This window comes from Artibeus jamaicensis, unplaced genomic scaffold (assembly GCF_021234435.1).
Source record: "Artibeus jamaicensis isolate MK-2021 breed Jamaican fruit bat unplaced genomic scaffold, CSHL_Jam_final contig_519, whole genome shotgun sequence".
NCBI classification, from domain to species: Eukaryota; Metazoa; Chordata; class Mammalia; order Chiroptera; family Phyllostomidae; genus Artibeus; species Artibeus jamaicensis.
The window spans coordinates 57,578,846-57,600,716 of NW_026521871.1; the positions used below are offsets into that span (position 1 = coordinate 57,578,846).

At 57.8% G+C, this 21,871-nt stretch overlaps 1 protein-coding gene across 1 annotated transcript in view; it reads right to left on the reverse strand.

The window, feature by feature from the left end:
- Positions 1–21,871, reverse strand: part of LOC119036728 (contactin-4) — a 392,180-nt gene that overhangs the window by 240,265 nt on the left and 130,044 nt on the right. Inside the window, exon 2 of the mRNA XM_053668956.1 lies at positions 18,715–18,856. Within this exon, the coding sequence (XP_053524931.1) occupies positions 18,715–18,769 (55 nt within the window). The 5' untranslated portion in view covers positions 18,770–18,856. The remainder of the gene's footprint in view (positions 1–18,714; positions 18,857–21,871) is intronic.

Below are 21,871 nucleotides of genomic sequence, written 5' to 3' on the forward strand. Positions count from 1 at the left end.
CCTGGCTGTATTTTGAAGCTTCCTTAAAACGCTGTCCCCACACCTCCCCCAGAGTTGTCACCTTGTCACATTTCAGCGTGGGGCCCTCCCAGGCCTTCCCCACGCGTGGGAAGTAAATGCCACTCTTCCCACCTGTCCTCACAGCAGCCCACAGGACCTGCCCCTGCAGACCCACACCCTCCTCTTCCTCTCCCGCTGCGTCCTGCCCCTGAACCACGGGGACCACAGCGACGCCCATCTGAGAGCCTCGTCCTGTGGGCTGCGCTGTGAGCGGTACAAGGTGGAGACAAACCCAAGTCTATCTGGAGAGAGAACGAAGAGAAAAAACAGAGGTTCCCTCTCCACACCAGCCCGGGTGCAAACACCCCTTCCAAGTCCCGTAACCTCCCGCTTTGTGACCCCGGATGCACCCTCCCCGTGTTGTTAGTGGGGTCCGAGGTCCGTTTACTGCTGTGCATGGAAAATACTGCCGTACCCCCAGATAAAAGGCCGACGGTTGTCAGGGCGGCTTTCTCACCACTTGACCGCATACTTGTAACTTTGAACTAACGTTATGGTATCAGTCTTATGAGACACCATTAAGTTTCCCTGAAAAGCAAACCAGTAAGAACAGAACAAACCAGTTTTACGTTTCCTCTCCACCTGAGCTCTGCCCTCCCCTGTGGGGCCCACCCTGTAAGGGCACAATGCGCCCAGCGGGAGGTTTTTCTCGCCAACAAGTTGCCCGGTGCTCCCGCCAGTGCCGCGGCACAGCTCGGTGGAGACGGCTGCAGAGAAGGGGAGAACGGCAGACGCCTGCGTACAAAAGCCACGTCTCCGCAAGGAGGTGTGAGGGCTGAACAAGGCCCATCTCGCCCACGCCCAGGGACTGCGGGCGGGACCTACTCAGGGGTCTCTGCAGGCAGAGCGCCTCCAGCTGGCAACCTGGGAAGCGAAAGCCCCTCGGGCCAATGGGGGGAACATTCAGAGGTGCCCCTTGATCTCACGAGGGCCCCCCCGAGCCCCAGTCCCTGAGGCCACAGGAGCAGTGTCGGGTGGGGGTCACGCTGCGTTCAGGAGTGACCCGGCCTAGACCGTCCTGCACACGGCGCAGGGTCCCCTGTGCACAGGCGTCCAAACCCTGCCTGTGCCTGAGTCACTTGGCCTGTGCCTGTGTCACTCAGTCCCTGCCCGAGTGACCTGCCACAGCCACCTGCTCCCGCCAGACCTCGGTCCACAGAGAAGCGGGGAAGCCGCTCGCATCCCGGCATCTCCTCGAGAAGAGCCCTGTGCGCCTCCCCCCTCTCTCCGCACAAAGCTCCATTCCTCACGGTGCCTCGGGACCCTTGCCCGCTGACCCCTGCCCTGCACGGCAGACACTCGGGCCCGCAGTGCCTCAGGTGGGCGTGGCCATGCCCGGCGTGGGCTCGGCACCGGTGAACGGGTCTTCGTTTCACTCTCACCTCCCACGTCGCAGGTTTGCTCCCGTGAGAGAGGCTGTCCGTCCTGGCAAAGTCGGCCCCGCTCCACTCTCTTCGGGGACTTCCCACCACCGGGAGGTTCACCAGGCACCTGTCCGCCCTGCTGGCACGCGAGTCCACGCGGCAGGGAGCGTGCATCTTCCCCTGCCCGGGTCTCTGAAGCTCAGTGAGCAGCTGACACTCAGGGTCCCAAAACGGACTTGCTGAGCGGACGGAAACAAGGGACTTCCCTGTGGCACCCAGGAGACGGGATACTAGAGGGGGGCCGGGGACAGGGGGTCCGGTCTGGGAGACTGGACCTGTGGCTGCTGCAACAGACCAGACTGGCGAAGCTCCCACCTGCTCAGAGACGCACACACAGTCAGGTCGCCTGGTCCTCACGAGGGACTGGGGTGGTGGCTCCACCTCCGTGCCCTTTGACCTCGTGGCTTGTTCCCAGAGAGGAACGGGTGCAGCAGGTGTGGGCCCCCCATCTCCTTGGCCTGCCCCTTCCCCCGCCCACTGCCCACGGGGTTGAAGTGGGTGGTGTCAGGAGGAAGCCCCACCAGCCCTCGCTGGGGCTGACTCACCGGGAAGGTGTTGGGCGCACGCACCTGCAGTGTGGTGACGCTGGTGTGTGTGTGTGTGTGTGTGTGTGTGTGTGCGCGCGCGCGCGCGCGCAGCAGGGGCCGGGCTGGGTCTTCCACCCCGACTGACACACGCACCCACCCCTGCAGTGCAGTGGGAGAACGGACACACACCCACGCTCTCTCCTTTCCTTCGACGGTGTCCTGCGCCCCCAGACAGGGCTTTGTCATGGAAGTGGCCCCCGATGGCCTCACTTATTCCACAGGGACACTCACAAGCACCCCGGTTGGGTTTCCAGGACAGGAACTAGAGAAAAAGTCCGTCCGGCCCCATGGCGTGACACAGAGTCGTCAGTCGGAAGTTTCCGACTCCGGTACTTAGACACGGCCGCCTCCGCCCGCCCACGTTTGCGCTTTCCGCTGCCCGATGTGCTTCGTTCAAGGCACCTGCACAAGCAGAACCTGGGGGTGCTCTCCACTGGGCGTGCTTTCCGTGGGTACGGGGGCTTCTGCCTCCCGCCTCGGGAAAACAGCCGGCCACGGGCCAGGTCACTAGGACGGCCGACAGCAGGGAGTGTCCCATACCGGGGGATCCTAGAGTGTCTCCTAAATCAGGGACAGGATTTCACGTTGTACGTCTGCAACACTAAGAGACTCACTGTCTTTTGAAGTCATTAGTCTCCTGTGTTAGGCATATGGGAAAAGATCAGTTACTGTTTAACTAACCTCAACACCATTCCTCAATCACACAGTGCACTGACAAGTTCACACCATCCTCCGTCCTCAGTGAAAACCCCAAACTCCCCGATGACTATGATTCGACAGAGGATGGAGGGGCACAGGAAAGAGGGAAGAGACTCAAGGATTCCAGAACACATCCCAACAGCAGAGGATAGTCAAGCAAGGGCAGAAAGAAATTTCCCAATCTTCGTATTCGCTCAGCTGCCCACGCCACCCTGTGAATGTTTTCAGACCACTCACTAGGCTGCCTGAACGCGCTAGGACGTTTTCCTGCCTGCGCTCACTGAAACCCACCTGCCTTTTCCCCGGAGCCAGAGTGCAGGGTGGCACATCCGCAGGGGGCACAGCGGTGGGAACAGAGGCGGCACCGAGCTCAGCCGCCCTGTTACATTGTATCCCTGGGCCTTCCCTGCCCTCTGTTAACAAGAGTCTACAACTGCTATAGGGACGGGGCGCAGTGCAGAACCGAGGTTCTGAATTTCTACCCCTTGGGGGACAGAGAGTTCAAACCTCAACAAAGAAGGCATTTTGGACGCTTGCTAACGACTAGCTGAGGCCCGAGGTGACATGGAGCCACACAGGACGCACCCCCAGCACCGTGCGCTCCTCTGAAATCCCTCAGGACCTTGGCGTCTCCAGGCGGAGACTGGACGAAAACACGCCCCCTGATGCAATCGGGAAGAGGGCTGATGCAACCGCCTGCAAGGAGCTGTTTCCTCTGATGGCCTAGCAGAGGATTCACCGGCATCACAGGCTTTTCACAAAGTTGGACGGACGTGACGAACCCTCTCCGGGAGACGGCTGACACACAGAAGCAGCCGACGGCACAGCGGGCGGTTTCATGGCTCCTTGGGAGCCTCGGACCCGGGACAGGCACAAGCTGCTGGGGACTCTGCGTGGTCTCTGTGGTCCCAGAGACCCGGCCGTCCACACTGACCGAAGGGAAGGAGGAGGGAGGAAGGGTCCAGAACTGGTGCCCGTGGGAAACCGACCCAGGAGGATGGGCTGGGCCACGCGCCGAGGTGGTCGGACAGACAGACTGCGAGTGCCTCCCGCCCTCGCTTGTTGGCACATCAAACGGGGCCATGAGGACCTTACAGAGGAGACGGCTCGTGTGCTGCCGGTCCCTGAATGGACCACCCGCCGCATGGTCGATCCAGTCCTCTCTTCCGTTTTAACGACGTTCAAACACCTGTCTCACAATATTTCTATTGTTCTAACTTTCTTCTTTACTAGGAATGATAGAAACCCAGCAAAGAAAGAGAAAGCGAGGGTTTCGAAGGTGGTCCCAGATATGACCTCCTCTGCTGGTACAGAGCTGTCGATCTGAGGTCAGTGCACAGCGCCCGAGACTCAGGTCTGGCTGCTGACCCTCAGCGACGGCCACTTGCCCACGGAGAGGAGGGCCGGCCGCCACACCTGGCCCTCAGCTTCTCCACCCGCCCCACGCGGCAGCCGGCTGGAGTCTCGGCTGTCTTCTCTGATTCCTTAGAGATGGAGTCCCGCCTCCCCCTCTCAGAAGGCCCTTCCCTGCTTTCTCAAGTCCCAAACTTACCCCTTCCCAGTCACCCCACGTGAACCCTGACCTCTGACCTCCCTGACACAACCGCCTCTCTAGTGCCAGAGCCTTGCCCTCTGTCTCTTCAAGGACACTTGTCAGCTTGTAACAGGCTTGACTGGCTGTGTATTAAAAACACCTATGGACTCCCTACGACGCTCCAGGCCGCATGGTCGCGGCCACGCAGCTCCACGCCCTGTAGACACGCTTCCTCCAACCGCGCATGTCTGCACGGTGGCATTCACCGCATGTCACTTCCACTCCCAGAGTTCAGTAAAGCTGTTTTGTTTTCTGGTTTTGTTTTGAAGAGAAGAGAAGGTGGTTTAAGGGTGGTGGCCGGTCCCACCAGGGAGGTGGCTCTGGGGGCAGGGGGGGGTACTCGGGCGGACGACCGGTCACAGGAAGAGACCAGGGGGCCTGGCTGCTGAGGATGGGTGAGCGGCGGCTGTGAGGGCCCGTCAGGAGGGGGCAGGCGTGTCTCGTTAACGGAAGAGGCCTGCGGGGCCCCCTGAGCCTGGGGAGGGGCGCCTGGGACAGTGGCAGCGGTTGGCCCAGCACGGACCCAGGTCACACGGAACCGGTCCGCACAGAGCACAGAGGGGGGCTTCCAAGCATGTCAACTGCGAGAGCCCCCGGGCGCCCCCAGCCTCGCAGAACGGTTTCTCTGCGAAATCCCTCGTAACCAAGGCCACCGCTACCCAGCGCTCCGTCCCCACTCTGTGTTCGCAGGCTCTCTGGCCCCGGCAGGTGTGGCTCCGTGGACTCTGGGTCAGGGCACATCCCGAGTCTGTGGGTTCAATCCCCATTTGGGGCACATACAGAAGGCAACTGATTGATGTCTCTCTCTCTCTCTCCCCTCACCTCTCTTTCTGGAAGCAGTGACACAGTGTCCTTCGGTGAGGGTAAAAATTAAAAGGATCTCCGGTCACCAGGCTGCCCCCATCCCAGGCCTCCCTCAAGGGCTGAGCCCCTGTATTCACGTCACCCACGTGTGACACTCTGGGTGGGGACAGGTAAGTGGCTACGTGCCACTACAGTGAGTCCTCACCTCCAGTCGTCCACGGGCTGTGACTCAGCGAAATGCCGTGTGACCAAACGGATCCGAGCACAGGCCAGTGGACACAGGCCAGTCCAGACCCAGCCTTCCATCCACATCAGCACACTGACAACGGGGCGTCGTTCGGGGACCTGCTGTACTTAGACAGCCTCTGAACCTTAGCCCTGGCGGGTGTGGCTCAGTGGATTGAGTGTTGGTTTTAGAACCACAGGGTCAGCAGTTCAATTCTCAGTCAGGGCACATGCCTGGGTTGCAGGCCAGGTCCCCAGTAGGGGGCGCATGAGAGGCAACCACACATTGATGCTTCTCTCCCTCTCTTTCTCTCTCCCTACCCCCCTCTCTAAAAATAAATGAATACAATCTCTTTTTTTAAAAGATTTTATTTATTTATTTATTTATTTATTTATTTATTTATTTATTTATCTTTAGAAGGGGAGAGAAGGAGAGAAATATCCATGTGTGGTTGCTTTTGGTGCGTCCCCTGCTGGGAACTGGCCCCTGGTGGGAACCGGCCTGCAACCCAGGCATGTGCCCTGACTGGGAATCGAACCGCCAGCCTTTGATTCGCAGGCCCGCACTCTATCCACTGAGCCACACCAGCCAGGGCAATGAATACAATCTTAAAAAATATTTTAAAAAGCCTCTGGACAATTTTAAATTAAATCATAAAGCCAATACTATTGTTTGTTACGTGTCTTAGTCCACACCTATTTATATGAAGTTTTACATTAACCAGGTTACAAACACAACTGTTTCATATCTGAAAAACAAGGGAGGAAAAGGGTCCCCTAAACATGTGGTTCATCTGCATTGGCCAGGGTGCGCCAGGTGGGCAGCACCCATTCGGGGGCTGGAAGATGGAGCCCTTCACTTCGGGACTGCCCAGGGTGCGGGGACAAGACTCTGGTGTGTGAGATGATCTGTAGATCTTAGAGACAGGACGTTAAATGACACCGACTCACTTAAGAATAAATTCGCTCCTCTTTCGATTAGTTCTGAGTTCTTCTGACCAAATTGAAGACGGCTCAGCAGATGCTGACGTGTCTTAAAAGCCTGTCTAACATTTGACGGTCTAGTTTTGTGAATAAGTAGCGGGAATCAGCTGCGCTCATCTGAGGACAAGCCAGGCTCCGATACGTTTGTTGCTATAATATTTATTTTAAGGTTATTTTTCATTTATATGAAGTGATAGTGCTATGACAATGTTCCTTTTGATTAAAAAATGAGATGATAGAAAACTGAAATAAATAACAACACAAGGAGTCCACAGATCGGACAGAAAGGCACCTGTCAGAATAGCGACGGCCTGGGAAGCCCACCGGGCTTCATCCGTCTTCTGGCCGATGCAGGATCTCAGGTCCAAGGGCAGAGTGCGTGAGTCACGGTCACAAAGCTACAGGGTGGCCAACAGGATTCCAGATCCCTCGGAATCCTGACACACTAACACCCGGAGGGTAAAGACCCATATTCAAGGGTCATTTCTTTGTGTGTCCGCTTATTCACTTTTCTTTTTTTTTTTTAATGTTTTAATAGCTCTGGTTTCTTCCCGGTTTCGCTGGGATATGACTGGCACATAACGTCGTGGTGAAGTGTCCAACACAGGGACCGGCTCCGTGACTGTGTTGCTAACTGACCACCACGGCAAGAGGGGACGTTCACCCCCGAACGTCCACCACTGCACAAAACGCGTTTGTTTTTGTTTTAGTTCACTTACTGATTTGGGGGGGTCGATTCAGGCAGCGTGCGATGGTCCACAATTGTGAGCCGGCGGCCCCTCCCCCGCCCCGTGGTTAACGCCACGGCGGGGCCCAGAGCCCGGGGGTCTACAGCCTCAGGTCTGAGTCGGGCTCCGGGTCTGGTCAGGCTCCTGTTTCACTGAAACCAGGTCTCTGTGCAAACTCTGGGCCGCTGGGGTGTCCGACCGAGAGCTCCGGGGAAGGGAACGTGGAGGAGACGGGGACCCTCTGCACCTGACCGTTTACCACCTCCTGTGTGCCCGACTCCTGGGGGGCTCCTGACTCCTAAGTGACCTGCTGCAGAGAGCAGCTGATCACCGTCTGCCGGGAAACCGATGACCCAGACAGACACCGCTGGGTTTCTACTACTGACCCTTTTGCTTACAGATGGGAGCGTGCTTTGCTTTTCCTTTGTTCTCCGAGTTTGCCCCGCTCCCATGGGGGCCGTGTGTTATTCGGAAACTTTGTTAGCGAGTCTCACTCTCTGCTCTGAAAGCAGCGGAGACAGACCAAGTGCTTACCCCATCAGAATCTGTGAATACATTAGCCTGCGTTTTAAACAAATAAATTAAACTCCACTCATTGCAACTCCGAGGGAGGTGAACAGCTGGAGACTGAAGACAATTTCATTAGCTTTACATCTGTATTTTAAGCTGAGATATAATTAGACTGAGAAGCCCAGGGAGGTAGGAGGGGGGAGGAAGAGGGAGGTGCCCCAGAGCCGGTCAGAGGAGAGGGGACCAAGACCAGGGACAGCTTGGGGGAGACACACGCTGGGGCTGACGAAGGACCGCTCCTTGGAGAGGAGGGCAGGCGTCCTGTGCTCGGTCTGTGACCGAGAAACCAAGTGGCCCCTACACGGTCTAAGCGGCGGGGCCGAGGGCACCGAAGGTGTCTCTGAGCCCCAGCCCTGTGGCCAGGTCTGCTGTGGGCTGACCCCGGCTGCAGCGTCTGACTCTGAGATGGATTTCCCACGAGAGTCTGGCCGGGCACGCGAGGAAGAAACTCGCCATCGCAGCCCTCAGGAGGAGAAGCCCCTTAAACCTATGGACGCCGTTACAAGCACCCTGATATTTCTAGAAAGTAGTAGACGCTCAGTGAAACATTAGCAAATAAATGAGTCAATGAGTACATAACGGGTAATGTTTTAAAAAAGAGTAAACAAAAGTTCTGACTAGTCTGTAGAAGGAACAAGTCTTATCTCCAAGTGAATATGCCCGTGTATCAGAAGACTGCAGGCCTGACACCATGATTTTACATTGGAAATTCTTGGCAAAGGCCATCAAAAACTTTTCACTACGGCACCCTTAGTGATAAAATTCACGGCCGCTTACATAACAGGAGTTTAGACATGTTCTGATGTAACAGGAATTATCAAGTCTGTATTAGGAAAAAGTACTATTTTGAGGGAGGTAAACTCAGTGTTCCCAACCTTCGCCCCTGGCTCTGACAGCGGTTAGCCCTGTGAAGTTCCGCAAATCAACCCTCTTCCTCCTCAGTTTTGTCCTCTGCCCAGCGGGGGCGCTGGCCCTGCCGAGAGCACCCCTTCGCCAGCCTGAGTCTGGCTGTGGAAGGAGCGCACTTGAGGTCAGGGCTGTTGCTGACCGCTGGCCTCCTCCTGCAAGTGCCTTGGACAGGAGGAGTGCTTTCTTCCGTTATCTCAAGTTCATCCTGAGTTGTTTGCTTTGACATTCGTTTCCATAGCAACAGAGAGGCTGCGGTCTGGCTGGGGGAGCTCCTCTCTGGTACAGAGGCCTCACCGAGGAAGACGAGTGGCTGACAGCCGGAGCCGGCATCGATTTGGTCTCCTCCCGAGTCTGCAGTCCCAGAGCACGCCTCGCTGCAGTTGGGCCTTCTAAAGCGCCCCGTTGACGGCTTCGTGACATCGTGCACCCTTCCGACACTCTCTGTCCACGAAAGCGCCTGCCCTGCTCCATTGGAACTGCCTCCATGCTTTGGCCTGGGGCCTGAGGCGCAGGTCGGGGGTGCTAATCAGACTCCACCTGGCTTTTTAATCCGACCTCCAGCAGGTTGGCACCGACAGGCTGGGAAGGAAGGGTCAGATGGCTTCCCTGGGAAGCCAGCAGTGCGGGGAGCCGGTGGGGCCAGGCCTGTGGTCCTCTGACCCTGCGTGAGGAACCTGCCCTCTGACAGCCACAGTCTCCGGGGCGCAGCGATCAGGCTTAGTTTTAACTGACGGGTGATGCACACATCACACAATGCACTTTTAACAAGCATAGCTAAGAGGTCTAAATGCTCGTGCCCTCCCCCACACCTGTGTGAAGATCCTGGTCCGAGGTGAAGGTGCTGGGAGACGGGGGTGATTCGGCCGGGAGGGTGGGGCACCCACGGATGGAATTAGTCCCTCCATGGAAGAGGCTCCAGGGAGACCCCTGCCCCGCCCACTGTGGGCTGCCACCACTGCCCTGCTCTCTTCCCCAGGCGGGTAAGGTTCCCTGGGATGGGCGTTCCGCACCTGTGCCCACTCACCAACTGGTGGACACCCGGGGTGGTCCCGCCCCGGGGCTGTTACTGAGGACGCTGCTGTAGACGCTCGTGCACCAGCTGCTTCCGTTTCAGCCGCTGCACGTGCCACTTTCCGGGACACCTTCTGAAAGGCCCTCGTGCCTTCTCTGGGCCCTGGTGCTGCTGGCATCGGACCTCGCCACGCCGTCCTCGCTGAAGGCGCCTTGGAGGGGCAGCCATACGGGACTGTTCGCCCCGTCTTCAAGTCCACGGACAGCCTCGCAAATACATGCAGTGTGCCTCTCCCACTCCGCCTCTCCCTCTCCACCTGTCCCTGGCCACCTTCCCTCGGGGCTCAGGGCTACCTGCCTCTGCAAGGACAAGGAGGGCAGGCACTTCTCAGTGACAGCTGCAGGCACCGTCACTCGGCCAGCGCCTGTATCTTCCACGGCCCTGCTGCATCTGTGAAACTGTCCATTTTCGCGGGCCTACCTTCAAAGAAAGTTAGAACGAACTGGCAAGGTCGATGTTGTCTTTAACCCAATGTATTCATGCCCACGTACAATGGTATGAGTTACCGAGGAGGCCTTTTCCAGTCCTTCTCTGCACAAGGTATCCAGCATCCCAGGGCAGCGCGTGGACACAGAGCAGCGGGGAACCGCTGGGCAGAGACCCCAGTGAGGCGCCTGCTGGGGCCACCAGGGCCCGGCTGGCACAGAGGGTCTTCCCCAGAGCCCTCAGAGGGGCATGGCCCTGCCTACACCTGGACTTTGAAGTTGGCATCGAGAATGGTGAGAGACACGTGTCAGTTACTTTAAGTCCCTCAGGCTGTGGCCACATGTGACACAGCCCTGGGACAGCGGCCTGGACCTGGGGGACTCCGTGTGCAGCCACTGCCGACCGCTCAGGCGCTCAGGAGCCACGGGGCAGTTCCCACACACTTGCCACATCCCCAGGGGGGCGGCCTGGGCACCCTGCTGCCCTTGCCGTAGAGATGAGACCCCTGCAAACGAGCCTCCGCTCAGATGTACAGGCTGCGCCCTCTCCCTGGGCATTGCCTCCTCCTCAAGACCCCGCGCCGCCAGCTTCGTCGGGGCAAAGGGCTCCCGGTCACTCTGACAGCCAAGACACCCCTGAAGGCCACGGGGACTCGGCAACATATGGACACGTGTTCTTTCATGTCTCTAAGCCCAGAACTCACCTATAACGTGTACTTATTATTCACCAAACGATCGGTAATTATGCTCCATTTGTGTACCCAGGGGACTTGAAAATTTTTGTTCTACTTTGCAAAGTTCTGCAACATCCTGGTCATTTTATTTCCCTTTAAAGTTAAGGAATAACCTCTTTTCTGTGTTCATCACCAAACAGAGCCAGGGCAGCTGCCAGCCTCACCCTGTTGGTAGTTCGCCGGCAGTGGAGCCAGGCTCAGCGGTAAAGCTAATTTGTTTCAGTCCTCAGGGCGCCTCTCCCACGCACAAGGCCCTTCCTGCACATCCGAGGGCATTCGGGCAGTGCTCTGAAGCCGAGCTAACCTGAGCAAAAGGGCAGCAAGCCTACCAGCGGGAAAGGGCAGTGCTGGCTTATGAATTTGACATTGAGGCCGGCTGCACAACCTTGAGCGGGCCGGTTACCCCAGATCCCCTATGTAATGCTGGACAAAGCTTGCCTCTCAAGAGCGCTACAGCCTCTGAGTCCCCAGGAGGGTCTGTGCAAACCCAGACTGGGGATCCCCTCCAGAGGTTCGGGTCTGGGCCGGGGGGCACCCGCATCTCTGATGAGGTAGCAGGTGGCATCACCCAGGGCCTCCATCAAGAGCCACACCCTGGGAACAGGTGCTATTATTGTCTACACACGTCACAGCCTGACAGCTACAGACCCAGGCCTCAGGGCCAGACAGACTCAAGTTCAAGTATGGTCTTTGACCTGTGCAGCCCAAGCCCTCTTCTGGGAAAAGGGCAGCTGGGAGGTGGGAGGTTTGTGGGAGATGCGTGTGAGGAGCTGACACTGTCTCCGGCACAGAAGCACTCGGGACACGTTCACTCTTCCTTTATCATATCACTGGAGGCGTCTCCAGCTGCCACCAGGCCCAGCAAACCAGCTGCTCAGCAAGTATTTTATGACCCACAGGGCTGAACGGACTCAGGGCGCTACCAGAGAAGCGTGGCCCCGCCCTCCTCACGCCCGGCTCTTCGCACAGGGGACGTGTCTGGCTAACGCCTCCGTGGTGAGGCCAGAAGTGAGAACGGGGGCGATGGCCCTCGAGGGCGGCTGGGTGCCAGTGTCCTCCGTCCGTCTGTGACACTTCTGTGTGCTCCCGTCTCCGAGTTTTGTTCCTGACCAAATGCTTGTAAAAATCCTTCCTTATTTTGACCCACCAGCTCCTTCTCTTTTTAGGACCCTTATCCTTTTACAACGTCACACATTTCTAGGAGCCTGTCCCAGGACGCTCCCCGCTGCTCCCCAGAGCCTGGCCTGGGACAGAGGCCCCAGGAGGCAGGGCCCCTGTGTTGTGGTGCTGCACCTGCAGCCGGAGGCCCGCTGGCTCCCTGGGTGACAGTGGTAACAGTGGCGTCCATGGCGAACACCGAGGCCCGGTTTCCAGACCGGGTGCTCTGCCGAGCGCTCTGCACGTCAGTGACTTTAACCCACGGAGGTCTTCCTCTTTCGAAAACAGTTGTCCCCGTGCTGAGGTGACTCATGCTGTCCCCATTTTGTAGCTGAGGTGACGTGGCAGGAAGGTGAGGGAGAAGCCACAAATGGGCCGTAGGCTCTGATGGACAAGCTTCACGCTCTGCAGGAGGGTGGGTGCTAGTGTGCAAGGAAGTGAGTCCTAGTGTGCAAGGAAGTGGGTCCTACTGTGTTCGGAAGCAGGTCCTGGCGAGGTCGGCATCATGGGGGCCGAGGTAACAGGGGCCACATCTCACCTGGGACTGAAGCACGTTCTCAGAGGACAGTGTTCCAGTCACTGGCAGGTCCCCGAACAGGCTGGGGGAGTGACAACTGGCACCCACAGGGCTGGTCAAGCCTCTCCCACAGGGCGCCCTGTTGCACCTGCGGTGGGGGGGCCTGGGCTGAGACGCGCAGGCTCGTCCCGACCTGCCGACCTCCAGCTGTGAGGAGCCACACGGAGCCACCTGTCAGCAGGGACGTATCACAGGAGCTGAGACCAACGCGTCTGGTGTTCAGATTTTCGTTTGCCTGTTCTTCTCCCCCTTTCCTAATTCGTTTCATTCAAGAGAATGAAGGTCTTTTTCTTGGAGGGTATGGCATGTCCTGGGCGCTTTCATAAGGGAGGTTTATTTATAGGTGAGATGCCCAGCACAGCTGAGCTCCAGGACAGCTCTGTAATGGAATCTTCCTAATAACTTCGCGTCTGCGTGGCGGGCATGGGATTGCCAGGCCTCAGGGCTACCACACCGCTGCCTCTTTCTCTGTTTACCCCGACATCTTCATTACTGATTAATATTTTCCCGCTGTGAAATGTGCTTAAATACTTAAACTGAGATTCGCTGTTAATATGTTCTGGGTATTTTCTCCCCACTTTTCCCCTGAGTTTTTATCTCTGCAGCCACTGCTTTTGTAATGTAGTTACTGGTTCTCTTCTTGCTAAAGCTTTCGCCCGCTCCGCTCCATATCACAGCGTGGTCACAACACAGCGAGGGACACCGGGTGTCCCCGCTGCGGCCCTGGCGGCTGGGCTGGGGCTGCGCCGCGAGCCCACTTCTGAGAAGGACAGACCGTAAGAGGAGAGACCACCTCGGGGCTGAGCTTTGCTGTCGCCACAGGAAGACTGACATTCACTCAGCTCGCAGTGGGTCTTAGCTGAAAACTTGTTACTTCTGCAAGAACGGAGGTGGAACAAGGTTTAATATCTGCCTCGAACCATGAATTATTTGAATACTGCCTGTTCCTGTGTTTACTCTTGGGAACAAACATGAGAATCGTGGGAAGTGAAACCTCGCACCCGCCTGAGCTGCAAGGCCGGGCGGGAAGTCTTGTCTGTGTGCTCTGCCCGCCGTGGGCAGCGTGGCATCGCGGATGATGGGGAGTGGGGGGGTGTCGGGTTGATCCTGAGTGGTGCTGGGTGTCTCAGGACGCGGGAAGACTTTGCTCATTGAAGTCTGTTCTCCGCATGGACGAGCTGGGAGCTTGCACCGTGCACAGGATCCTAGAATACACCAGAACTACGGACAGCTCACTGCCGTCCTGGCTACAAAACATCCTGTGCCTGAAACGTCGCCTGCAGACCGCCGACCCATCTCTCTGTGGGCTCGGCAGGCAGGTGTTGTCCGCTGTTCCCCTTTCGTCCCTCGCAGATGCAGTGGCACCCGGGATGGAGGGCGGACCCTGCCTGCCTCCCTGTGCTTCCGGTGTGTTCCCCGGTCCCCTGCCCCCCAGGCGCACTGGAGCCCCAGCACGGTTCTGTGAGGGAACAGGCAGAGTGCCTGCATTTGGGGAGGGTGCACTTTGTCACAGAGAGGCCACTGGTGCTGGCAGTCACCGAGCCACGGAGATGGGGCCCAGCCAGGCACCCTCCTGCCATGGCCAGCCGGGAACACCCACAGGGGAGGGATGTGCCTCCCCTCGTCGGGGGGTTGGGACGTCTTCGCACCCCCGGCTGCACACGACCGATGGACCAGCCACTCTATTCTTTCTTTCCAGTCCTGCCAATGCACACCAAATGGACAAACCATTGCAGGGCACTGGGCCTCCGTGCAATTTCAGATCGGCTGCCCAGAGTTCAGGTGTAGCTCTCACCCTCCCAGCAGATACGCGCACCACGGCAGCCAGCGTCCAGCTCGGACTGTGCGCATTTAGAGCTGTGGGGGCGGCGGGGGCTGCTGCTCAGGCCCCTCGCTACACGGAGGTGGAGAAGCTGACCCGCGGGGGACCGGCCCGCACAGTGGGCGGGTAACAGCAACCCCAGTGAGCAGGAAAAGCGGCCAAGGGCCAGGCAGCAGTGTGGCCACCTGGCTGCAGCGCCCACCTCACATTCCCAGATGTGGTTTCAGGGCGGGCAGGTGCTCAGGGACCCACGTCCCTGACCAAGGGTTGGCACCCCATCTGATTCCCCCCAGGCTGTCACATGGCGGACCCCGTGCTGGAGACCCCGTGAGGAAGTGGGGCGCGTGTGTCCTTCTGTGGGACGTGCGGCCGGAAAGTCCTGCAAAGAGTTCATCTGGGGCTCGGTCCCAGGGGCAGGAGAGGAGGGGGAAGGACAAGGCCACAGGAGACACTGTAGGTATCGGGACCAGGTCTCTCAGGACATCTGAGGGGCTGTGTGCCACGTGACTGAGGAGGGTCCCCCCCCCGTGACCGCAGTGCTTCTCAGCAGGCCCTCAGGGCCCCGTGGGTTCAGGGCTGCACCCGGGGAGGGCGCTGACCGAGCCTCCCCGGTGAAAGTAAAAGCCCACACGCAGGCCCTGGGGCCCTGGGTCCTCGGCATCAAGTCCGAGGACGGAGAGGCGCTTGAGGTCTGCTGTGCAAACCGGGGCAGGAACTGCGTTGTCCGGGCAGTTCCTACACGTGCAGGAGTGTGCGTCAGTTGGCAACGACAGGAGTGAGAAGGTTTATGCCCGAGCATCGCGGAGACAGGGACCGGCCACCGGCAGTCCCCTGGCCGGCTGCCGGGCGGGGCGTGTTTTCCCATTTCCCACAGTCGCCACCGACCTGCGCTGTTGTGTTGCCAAAGTCACGGTTTCTTTAAGAGCTTTCCCTCTGTTTCGGTTGTTTACTTTGCCCTTTGCCCTTTAGATTCCACACACGAGTGAGATCACATGGTACTGGTCTTTCTCTGACTGTTCACTCAACCTCAGGGTCTCTGGGCCCACCTGTGCAGTCGTCGCGAATGGTCAGATTTCCTTCTTTTTCACTACGGTAAGTGCTCCCGGTAAATGCACCGCGTCTCCTGCACCCGCCCGGCTACTGACGGGCGCCCGGGCTGCCTCTGTGCCGTAGCGACTATAGACAAAGGTGTGGTCAGCAGGGGGGTGCACGTATTCTTTCAAATTAGGGTTTGGGTTTCTTTGGGTAAACAGAAGTGGAACCACTGGGTCATCAGGTAGCTCTTTTACTTCTGTGAGGAAGACAGAACCTTCATTCTGTTTTCCATGGAAGTGCACCCGTTTTGTAAAGTACAGCCTTGGGAATACAGCCGACTGTTGTGATAGTAAATGCACGGTGCCAGGCGGGCACTGGACTCCCTGAGGGGGTCACTCCGTAAGATACACACATGTCTAACCTGCCCCGGCTGGTGGGGCTCAGTGGGCTGAGCATCAGCCTGGGAACCAAAGGGCAGCCGCTTAGATTCCCAGTCGGGGCACAGGCCTGGGGTGCGGGCCAGGTCCCCAGTAAAGGGTGTGTGAGAGGTAACCACACACTGATGTTACTCTCCCTCTCTTTCTCCCTCCCTTCCCCCCTCTAAAAATAAATAAAATCTTTATTAAAAAATAAATATCTAATCCCTATATTGTACACCTAAAGATAGGGAGTGTCATCTGTAATTAGAAATAAAAATATAATTACAAGAGAAAAAAAGAATGTTCCATGTAATTGCGGACTTCCTTGCAGAGCTTGGGTGCCTGGTTCAAACTGATTAAGAAGAAGAATAAAGCGGTTTTTTAAACTGTCGTCTGAGACCGGGCTCTGGGCTCAGCACTTGGCCAGTGAGAAGATCACGGCATCGCACCGCGAGCCACGGATCGACACCCAGCGCCACCCGCAGGCCTTTCGAGGTGTGTCTCTCGTGGGAGTGGCCAGATCGCACATTTGCATTGTCGCGTTTATTTGTGGAAAGGCATATTTGGATTCACTAATGACAGTAAACATAATAGACACACATATTTTCCTTGCGGAAAACTCACAAGTGTGCGACTGAGGAGGTAAGAAAAGAAAACATGGAGCAGTAAGAAATCTGTTCAGAATTCTGACTGCCGAGTGCTGTGTAAATTAATGAAATCAAGACAAATAGCAAGAAAACAAAAACATTAATTAAAGCTTGACTTTACCCACACTGAAGGAGGCATCTGGTGAGAGAAAATTAATGCCACTCACAGGGGCTCCCACAAAAGATATTCGCAGAAACTGGCAATGAGCCGATTCCCCAACCAAAAGCTCAGTGGATGAGAGATGCAGGTACAGGTCTCAGGTGAGAATCCCGACTTTTTCCAAACATGACTGAGGAGGATTGATGGCTTTCCTGGTTTTCAGCCCTTCCGATGCTGCATATTTACTCACTCAGCACAGTGGGTCAGGTGACAAACACACAGTGGGTCAGGTGACAAACACACAGTGAGTCAGGTGACAAACACACAGTGGGTCCCATGACAAACACGCAGTGGGTCAGGTGACAAACACACAGTGGGTCCAATGACAAACGCACAGAGGGTCAGGTGACACACAGTGGGTCATGTAACAAACACACAGTGGGTCAGGTGACAAACACACAGTGGGTCAGGTGACAAACACAGTGGATCAGGTGACAAACACAGGGCCGCAGCCGAGTGCTGAGAAATCGATACTCTGCACGATGTTTTCAGGGGTGTGCGTATCCCGGTGTCCCGAGACAGGCCAGAGCTCTGTCTCAGTGGAGGCCTGGTTTTGGGAGGGTCAAGTGCATGGGAAGCCCAGAAGAGCAGCCGCACAGAGAGCCTGGGCCTCACTCCCGGTGCCAGAAGATTCCGCTTCTGACCAGAGAGGGTGGAGAGAATTAACATCTCGAAAGAAGGCACGTGCCCCAGTGCCCACGATCCGGGACTCAACTAGGACAGGAAGTTCAGGACCAGGTGGATAGAGGAAAGAGAGCTTACATCTCAAAACACGGGAAGAATGAAAACCAAAGTGTTGCGAGTAAGCTTGCGGCTACAGACCGTGCAGGCCAGCAAGACGGCTGACACGTCGTAGGTGTGCTGATCAGACTCCAGACTCGGGTTTGCTGGCCTGCGTCTGAGTCCCGTTAGCTCTGCCTCTGCCCGGCTTGGTGACCGTGGCCGGGCCTTCGTGCCTCGGTAACGATAGTCATCATACCACTCCTACGAGTGCAACTTCCTCGTGCCCAAGAGACAATGAAGCAGCCACAGTCACTGAGGAACGGACACCATGCCGGGCCCGGGGCAAGGGCCCCTGCAGGGTGGCTGGGGCTGCCCCGACTGCCCCCGACTGCGCCGTAAGGGCGACTACTTTGCCCTGGTGCCCCATTAGTCCCCATGGCCGGAGCCCTGCTGTCGGAGGGCGGGGACCGGCCACCCTGCACAGGAGCGTCCTTCCAGTTCCTGCCACAGAGCGGGCTGCTTGCGAGGTTGGCAACACTGTTTGAGAGAACGCACGTTTTATCTAGTCAAGAGGCAAATATATTCCAGGGTTCCCTCCTGGAACTGACCTTCTGAATTACAAGCAGGTCAACTGGACACATTTCCAAAAGGTCTGCGGAGAAGCCCACCACCCCGACCTGGAGGCCGACGCCCAGCCACGCACTCCACGGAGGCTGCATCGGCCTGTGAACGACAGACGGACAAACGTCCGCTGGTAGCCTCCCCTCTTCCAGAAAACCGAAGAGGCGATAAATCGCACGTCCGAGCCTTTTCAGTCCTGCCTACTAGCTGACCGTGGGTATTTGGTAAAAACCTCCTGTCTTTTTGCTTCCTGGCTCTGGAGAGTCCACGGGCGTCTCAAAATGAAAAGGAGGGCTGGTCAGTGTCCCACGATGGGATGACACTGACAACGATACCGAAAGGGATCCAGACTGACTTCTGCCCCTCCACCCCCGCCCCCCACGCGGCAATACCCATGACTGCAGCGCCGGTTTCACCGCCCGGTACCCGTCTGAGCCCCTGAGCACCAGGATGAGTGAAACCAACAATTTGCAAACTGACAATCGTTCAGACGGCCCCAGAAGGACCGGAAAGAGTGGGGAAACGTCAGCCCCGAGCTCGCGATGCTGCACCGTGAGAGGAGTCCCCAGAGGCCAGCAGGAAAGTGCAGGGGACAGCGCCAGCCGACCCCCTCCCGCTGGTGCGCACGCTCACGGCGTCCTCACAGCCGCCGTGGGCAGGCGGCGAAGGCCCACTTGTGAATTAGTGTGAAATACAGTGGCGTTTCTAAATCAAAAAGTTTTAAAATGACACCCTACCTGCAAGGCACAACATGAATGATTGCAGGACCAGTAGTTCCCATGGCAACCTCATCTTCGGTTCCCAAGGTCAAAGGCGTTTCAAGTCCAGTGACAAGTGGATAGGATGGCTGCTGCTTTTCAGCTGTGTTCGACCTTTAATCTGTGGGGGAGAGGAGACGTTACAATGACATCCGGGGACATCGCTCCCTGTGGCTTCGGCAAATTTAAGTTTACTTGCTACAGGTAACATTCACTTGGACAAGTGCCCCCAAAGAGCAGAGAGGCACACGAGATCACAGATTTGAAACTGGTGTAAGCCCTCTGCTCTTCTTCAAATAACCTGCAGGTGCTGATGGAGAAGACGCGTCCCCCACGCAGACGAGAGCCGCTTCTGATGAGACACGAAGGCAGGGGAGTGGGCCGGTGTCACGGGGTCCTTCCCGGGCTCCCGGGCTCCAGGCCCTCTGTGCCTATTTCCTTTCCACTTAATCCGCCCCAAACAGTGACGGCAGGGGAGCTGCCAGTGAGCAAGCCGGCGTTAACCGCGGTGGCCCTGAAGGAGGACTACCCCACCGCTCAAATATTGTTTCCGTGTTCCACAGCTCATCTCTGAAACACAACAGAGCACCCCCGGCGCCCGCCACCAGGAACCCTACCGCCTGCGAGGGGCTGTCTGCTCGGGTTTGGGGGCAAATCCAGGGCCCGGCTAAGAAAAATAATTCTTCCATTAGCCAAGAATCTTACAACTCAGTGGCAGAGGCCGGTGGTTTTCACGCCACGAATGACAGAGCAGGTCAGCCGCCGAGTGAAGCGGGCGTGGTGGTGGTGCCCTGCAGAGCCCACCTGTGCAGTGGGGGCCACTGGGGTCCGAGGGCAGGTGTCCCCTTCGCCGGGGCTGGGGGCCAAGAGGGGCCGTACCCCAGCAGCAGCTACGGCTTTCCGAACAAAAGTTGAACATAGTTTTGTAGTTTGAAAATCTCCCAAGTTTTCAATGTTAGAAGTGAGCTCGAATATTGTTTTTCTTTTTAGTAGTTCATTTTTTTTACTGTACTTTTTCCCATCACCCTCATCCCCTCTTCTACCTCCACCCGGCCCCCCCCCACCCCGTGATCACCACACTCTTGTCTGTGCACGTGTCCCCTTGCTCGGCTGCCATTTCTTGAACACTGTGTGAAGCAAACCAGGCCACGACGTCTTCAGGTGCCGAAGGCTGGCTGCGCACCGCGGTTGCCGCGCTCCTCCACCCGGGCCTCCCCCATCTACTCCTCCCTAGTCTATGGGGCACCTCCTGCTTGTGGGACACTCAGGGAGGTGCTGGACATGCCACAGGGCACTGCCAGCTCTGCCCTCAAGGACCCCCTCCTCTGGTGGGGCAGGTCCCCTCCGTCTCGTAAAACTCACGCACAATACGCCATGTGGAGGAAGGAGGGACCCGGCGGCCGGGACACTTCATAAGGGAGATGGACTCCCCCTGGTGCGGGGTGGCCGGCAGGGAGCCTCTCACTCATCAGTTAATCAGGGCAACGAGGAATCCAGGGACCTGACCGGGAGCTCCCACCCTGACCCCGATGAAGCTCATCGTGTGGTCCTAGGTGGGCTCCCACCGCATCTCCCTCCCCCTGGGTGCAGGGGGCGGGGGTCGAAGGGAAGCCTCACAGGTCAGTAACTAGCCCGTCTCTGGACCTGCACACACCATCACAGGCTGGATACTGCCACCGAGTACGGAGCCCACGTGACCTACGGTCACGCCCACGGGGCTGCCGTGGACCAGCACAGGCTTGACCTCCCGGGCACTGAGGACGGCGAGGCTCTGAACCTCAGACCTGCTGCGGCGACTGGGAGCGGGCGGCGCCTCTCACCGAGGGCACCCGGATCCCCTTCTGACCTGCGCGGTGATCAGGCCCTTCCAGATAAAAAGGATGTGCTGATCAATGAAATCTATTAACGTCTGGAGCACATGATCAGGGTATTAATAATTAATTTTGCCAGGAGAATGTCATCTCCAACCCGGGGACTGATCTACAATGTTAAGTAGTTTCTTGAAGCAATTAAAATTAGATGAGAGATGGATCCAATTACACAACAAAGATTTCACCCGCGACCCGACACGCCACGCAGTGTGTGTTCTTCTAGGAGCCGCGGACTTTGAAGGATAGAGGGACTCGGGCGCCCTGCCAGTCCTGGTCTGCACTCAGCTCAGGGCGGCTCCCCTTCACCGGCCAGAAATCACGGGGTGTCGGCGGTGATTTGTCTAGTGGGCGGGGGGAGCAGGGCGCCGGCTTTTCTGACGGGAGCTGAAGATTCATGAATCTCGAGTGGCGTGTGGTGCAGGTTGGAAGGCCCGTAATTTCGGGCCTTCTGCCAGGGCCGGGAGGAAAGCCGCAGATGAGCTCGGAGTGATGGCCCAGGCAGAGCTCCCTGCGGCTTGCGGCTCCGGCCTCCTCCTCCTCCGAGGCGGCCGGAGTGAAAGGTAGCCGGTGCTGCAGGAACCCAGACCTTGCCCAGGAATCAGACCCATAAATCCTGGGCGGCCATGCGGTGAGGCAGGACCTGGTCGCTGAGCCAGGAGATGAACCACCGAGAATTCCACAGCAATATCTTCACACATTGCTTCTCAGAGCAAAATTCCCGTAGCCTCCAACCCTCCAAACAACGCCGGCGCCGACAGTCATGCCCAAGACGCCGGCATACAGAGCGTCAGGCCTGCATCACTCTCTCCGTCCTCCCGGACACGTCTGGTTTCTGACAGGCTGCACCGGGGCTCCCTCAGGTCACGGTCGGTGCCAGCACTTGGCCAAATTTAAACTCTGCCGGCCCCCGAGGGCCTCAGCTCAGCTCTGCCCCCAGCAGGCTGGTGCACCTCCTGTGAGAAGGGGCAGGGCGAGGCCGGGGTGTGCAGGCCCCCGGGTCCAAGGCCACCCTCGGGCGCTCACTGCAGACCCAGCAGGAGGGGCGACCACACCCACCCCCTCGACCCGGTGCAGGCAGGGCACGTGGTGAGTTCACCGAGGACCGGGGACTGAGCACACAATGTCACCTACTGAGCTGCGGTGGGGGTGGGGCTCTGGAAATGGTAGAGGGTTCGAAGTGAGCCTTAAAGGGTGAGGGAGACAGGACCGCACGCGGCCTGAGGCTGGGAACTCAGAGGGTTCAAGTCGCTGCGGCGTAGATAATG